General features: G+C 49.1%; 1 protein-coding gene across 4 annotated transcripts in view; it reads left to right on the forward strand.

Annotated features, from left to right (window-relative positions):
* The window catches only part of LOC135549585 (collagen alpha-1(XVI) chain-like), a 159,308-nt gene that overhangs the window by 21,149 nt on the left and 133,159 nt on the right, over window positions 1-5,000 (forward strand). For all 4 annotated transcript variants that reach the window (XM_064979677.1, XM_064979681.1, XM_064979679.1 and 1 more), the window contains exons 3-4: window positions 4,567-4,635; window positions 4,762-4,879. In XM_064979677.1, the coding sequence (XP_064835749.1) occupies window positions 4,567-4,635; window positions 4,762-4,879 (187 nt within the window). The remainder of the gene's footprint in view (window positions 1-4,566; window positions 4,636-4,761; window positions 4,880-5,000) is intronic.

Consider the following 5,000-nt stretch of genomic DNA (forward strand, 5'->3'; position numbering starts at 1 on the left):
GCAGAGTTCATCTCAGCCTATGCCTCCCTCCAGTCCCTCGACTTCTTGGCACTGACGGAAACATGGATCACCACAGACAACACTGCTACTCCTACTGCTCTCTCTTCGTCCGCCCACGTGTTCTCGGACACCCCGAGAGCTTCTGGTCAGCGGGGTGGTGGCACCGGGATCCTCATCTCTCCCAAGTGGTCATTCTCTCTTTCTCCCCTTACCCATCTGTCTATCGCCTCCTTTGAATTCCATGCTGTCACAGTTACCAGCCCTTTCAAGCTTAACATCCTTATCATTTATCGCCCTCCAGGTTCCCTCGGAGAGTTCATCAATGAGCTTGATGCCTTGATAAGCTCCTTTCCTGAGGACGGCTCACCTCTCACAGTCCTGGGCGACTTTAACCTCCCCACGTCTACCTTTGACTCATTCCTCTCTGCCTCCTTCTTTCCACTCCTCTCCTCTTTTGACCTCACCCTCTCACCTTCCCCCCTACTCACAAGGCAGGCAATACGCTCGACCTCATCTTTACTAGATGCTGTTCTTCCACTAACCTCATTGCAACTCCCCTCCAAGTCTCCGACCACTACCTTGTATCCTTTTCCCTCTCGCTCTCATCCAACGCTTCCCACACTGCCCCTACTCGGATGGTATCGCGCCGTCCCAACCTTCGCTCTCTCTCCCCCCCCGCTACTCTCTCCTCTTCCATCCTATCATCTCTTCCCTCTGCTCATACCTTCTCCAACCTATCTCCTGATTCTGCCTCCTCAACCCTCCTCTCTTCCCTTTCTGCATCCTTTGACTCTCTATGTCCCCTATCCTCCAGGCCGGCTCGGTCCTCCCCTCCCGCTCCGTGGCTCGACGACTCATTGCGAGCTCACAGAACAGTGCTCCGGGCAGCCGAGCGGAAATGGAGGAAAACTCGCCTCCCTGCGGACCTGGCATCCTTTCACTCCCTCCTCTCTACATTTTCCTCCTCTGTCTCTGCTGCTAAAGCCACTTTCTTCCACTCTAAATTCCAAGCATCTGCCTCTAACCCTAGGAAGCTCTTTGCCACCTTCTCCTCCCTTCTGAATCCTCCTCCCCCCCCTCCTCCCTCTCTGCAGATGACTTCGTCAACCATTTTGAAAAGAAGGTCGACGACATCCGATCCTCGTTTGCTAAGTCAAACGACACCGCTGGTTCTGCTCACACTGCCCTACCCTGTGCTCTGACCTCTTTCTCCCCTCTCTCTCCAGATGAAATCTCGCTTCTTGTGACGGCCGGCCGCCCAACAACCTGCCCGCTTGACCCTATCCCCTCCTCTCTTCTCCAGACCATCTCCGGAGACCTTCTCCCTTACCTCACCTCGCTCATCAACTCATCCCTGACCGCTGGCTACGTCCCTTCCGTCTTCAAGAGAGCGAGAGTTGCACCCCTTCTGAAAAAACCTACACTCGATCCCTCCGATGTCAACAACTACAGACCAGTATCCCTTCTTTCTTTTCTCTCCAAAACTCTTGAACGTGCCGTCCATGGCCAGCTCTCCCGCTATCTCTCTCAGAATGACCTTCTTGATCCAAATCAGTCAGGTTTCAAGACTAGTCATTCAACTGAGACTGCTCTTCTCTGTATCACGGAGGCTCTCCGCACTGCTAAAGCTAACTCTCTCTCCTCTGCTCTCATCCTTCTAGACCTATCGGCTGCCTTCGACACTGTGAACCATCAGATCCTCCTCTCCACCCTCTCCGAGTTGGGCATCTCCGGTGCGGCCCACGCTTGGATTGCGTCCTACCTGACAGGTCGCTCCTACCAGGTGGCGTGGCGAGAATCTGTCTCCTCGCCACGCGCTCTCACCACTGGTGTCCCCCAGGGCTCTGTTCTAGGCCCTCTCCTATTCTCGCTATACACCAAGTCACTTGGCTCTGTCATAACCTCACATGGTCTCTCCTATCATTGCTATGCAGACGACACACAATTAATCTTCTCCTTTCCCCCTTCTGATGACCAGGTGGCGAATCGCATCTCTGCATGTCTGGCAGACATATCAGTGTGGATGACGGATCACCACCTCAAGCTGAACCTCGGCAAGACGGAGCTGCTCTTCCTCCCGGGGAAGGACTGCCCGTTCCATGATCTCGCCATCACGGTTGACAACTCCATTGTTTCCTCCTCCCAGAGCGCTAAGAACCTTGGCGTGATCCTGGACAACACCCTGTCGTTCTCAACTAACATCAAGGCGGTGGCCCGTTCCTGTAGGTTCATGCTCTACAACATCCGCAGAGTACGCCCCTGCCTCACACAGGAAGCGGCGCAGGTTCTAATCCAGGCACTTGTCATCTCCCGTCTGGATTACTGCAACTCGCTGTTGGCTGGGCTCCCTGCCTGTGCCATTAAACCCCTACAACTCATCCAGAACGCCGCAGCCCGTCTGGTGTTCAACCTTCCCAAGTTCTCTCACGTCACCCCGCTCCTCCGCTCTCTCCACTGGCTTCCAGTTGAAGCTCGCATCCGCTACAAGACCATGGTGCTTGCCTACGGAGCTGTGAGGGGAACGGCACCGCAGTACCTCCAGGCTCTGATCAGGCCCTACACCCAAACAAGGGCACTGCGTTCATCCACCTCTGGCCTGCTCGCCTCCCTACCACTGAGGAAGTACAGTTCCTGCTCAGCCTAGTCAAAACTGTTCGCTGCTCTGGCCCCCCAATGGTGGAACAAACTCCCTCACGACGCCAGGACAGCGGAGTCAATCACCACCTTCCGGAGACACCTGAAACCCCACCTCTTCAAGGAATACCTAGGATAGGATAAAGCAATCCTTCTCACCCCCCCTTAAATGATTTAGATGCACTATTGTAAAGTGGCTGTTCCACTGATGTCAGAAGGTGAATTCACCAATTTGTAAGTCGCTCTGGATAAGAGCGTCTGCTAAATGACTTAAATGTAAATGTAAATGTAATGTTTTTAATCGACAGGGACTGGGAAACTGGTCAGAATTGAAGGAATGATGGATGACGCTAAATACAGGGAAATTCTTGAGGGAAACCTGTTTCAGTCTTTCAAAGATCTGAGACTGGGATGGAGGTTCACCTTCCAGCAGGATAATAACCCAAAGCATACTGCTAAAGCAACACTTGAGTGGTTTTGGGGGAAACATTTAAATGTCTTGGAATGGCCTAGTCAAAGCACTGACCTCAATCCAATTGAGAATCTGTGGTAAGACTTAAAGATTGCTGTACACCTGCAGAACCCATCCAACTTGAAGGAGCTGGAGCAGTTTTACCTTGAAGAACGGGCAAAAATCTCAGGGGCTAGATGTGCCATGCTTATAGAGACATACCCCAAGAGACTTGAAGCTGTAATTTCTGCAAAAGGTGGCTCTACAAAGTATTGACTTTGGGGGGGTGAATAGTTATGCACTCTCAAGTTTTCCGTTTTTTGTCTTATTTCTGGTTTGTTCCACAATAAAAAAAGATTTAGCATCTTCAAAGTGGTAGGCATGTTGTGTAAATCAAATGATGCAAACACCCCAAAAATACATTTTAATTCCAAGTTGCAAGGCAACAATATAGAAAAATGCCAAAGGGGTTGAATACTTTCGCAAGCCACTGTATATACACTACCGTTCAAATGTTTGGGGGCACTTAGAAATGTCCTTGTTTTTGAAAGAAAAGCACATTTTTTGTTCATTAAAATAACAAATTGACCAGAAGTACAGTGTAGACATTGTTAATGTTGTAAATGACTATTGTTGCTGGAAATGGCAGATTTTTCATGGAATATCTACATAGGCATTCCGAGGCCCATTAGCAGCAACCATCATTCCTGTGTTCCAAAGGCACGTTGTGTTAGCTAATCCAAGTTTATCATTTTAAAAGGCTAACTGATCATTAGAAAACCCTTTTGCAATTATGTTAGCACAGCTGAAAACCGTTGTTCTGATTAAAGAAGTAATACATCTGCCCATCTTTAGACTAGTATCTGGAGCATCAGCATTTGTGGGCTCGATTACAGGCTCGAAATGATCAGAAACAAATCATTTTCTTCTGAAACTCATCAGTCTATTCTCATTCTGAGAAATGAAGGCGATTCCATGCGAGAAATTGCCAAGGATCTCGTACAGCGATATGTACTACACCCTTCACAGAACAGTGCAAAGTGCCCTAACCAGAATAGAAAGAGGAGTGGGAGGCCCCGGTGCACAACTGAGCAAGAGGACAAGTGCATGAGAGTGTCTAGTTTGAGAAACAGACGCCTCACAAGTCCTCAACTGGCAGCTTCATTAAATAGTACCCGCAAAACACCAGTCTCAATGTCAACAGTAAAGATTTGACTCTGGGTTGCTGGCCTTCTCGGCAGAAATGCATAGAAAAAGCCATATCTCAAACTGGCCAATAAAAATAAAATATTAAGATGAGCAAAAGAACACAGACACTGGACAGAGGATTTGTTGTTATATCATGTTTTTACCTCTGGTTCCATTCATTAATTTACTTGTTCTTCATGTGTGTTTTGACGTGCATCTATTGAACTGTATGTACAGTATTTTGTTCTGTTCATCCCTTTTTTACTCTCCTCTCGCTCATCCTCTCTCTCCAGAAGTACGATGCCCCTCCCAACAGGTAGATGACTGGAAGTTCCCTCAGACTGCCAGACACAACATCACAGGTAAATAACACACACAATACACACACCCCACACAAGACAGTACTGCTTCCTTTGTTGATCCTTTGTGATCTACTGGGGCTCCTCTCTGATTGCCTGGGGATTCATGTTGTGATGTATGTGATGCAGGTTACAATCTGGTGCGGCGCTTCTCCCTGCTCAAGACTCCTTCAATCAAGAAGATCCGTAACCCCCGAGGGCCTGTTATCCTCCGATTGGGCAAGACAGCACTCATTCACCCCACAGAGTAGGTCCTCATCCCTCTATCATTACTACCGCCCTCTCTCTCTCTATCTCTCTCTCTCTCTCTGTTGTTATGTGTCTGTCTGTCTGTCTGTCTGTCTGTCTGTCTGTCTGTCTGTCTGTCT

The sequence above is a fragment of the Oncorhynchus masou genome, chromosome 12 (genome assembly GCF_036934945.1).
Source record: "Oncorhynchus masou masou isolate Uvic2021 chromosome 12, UVic_Omas_1.1, whole genome shotgun sequence".
In the NCBI taxonomy this organism is placed as follows: domain Eukaryota; kingdom Metazoa; phylum Chordata; class Actinopteri; order Salmoniformes; family Salmonidae; genus Oncorhynchus; species Oncorhynchus masou.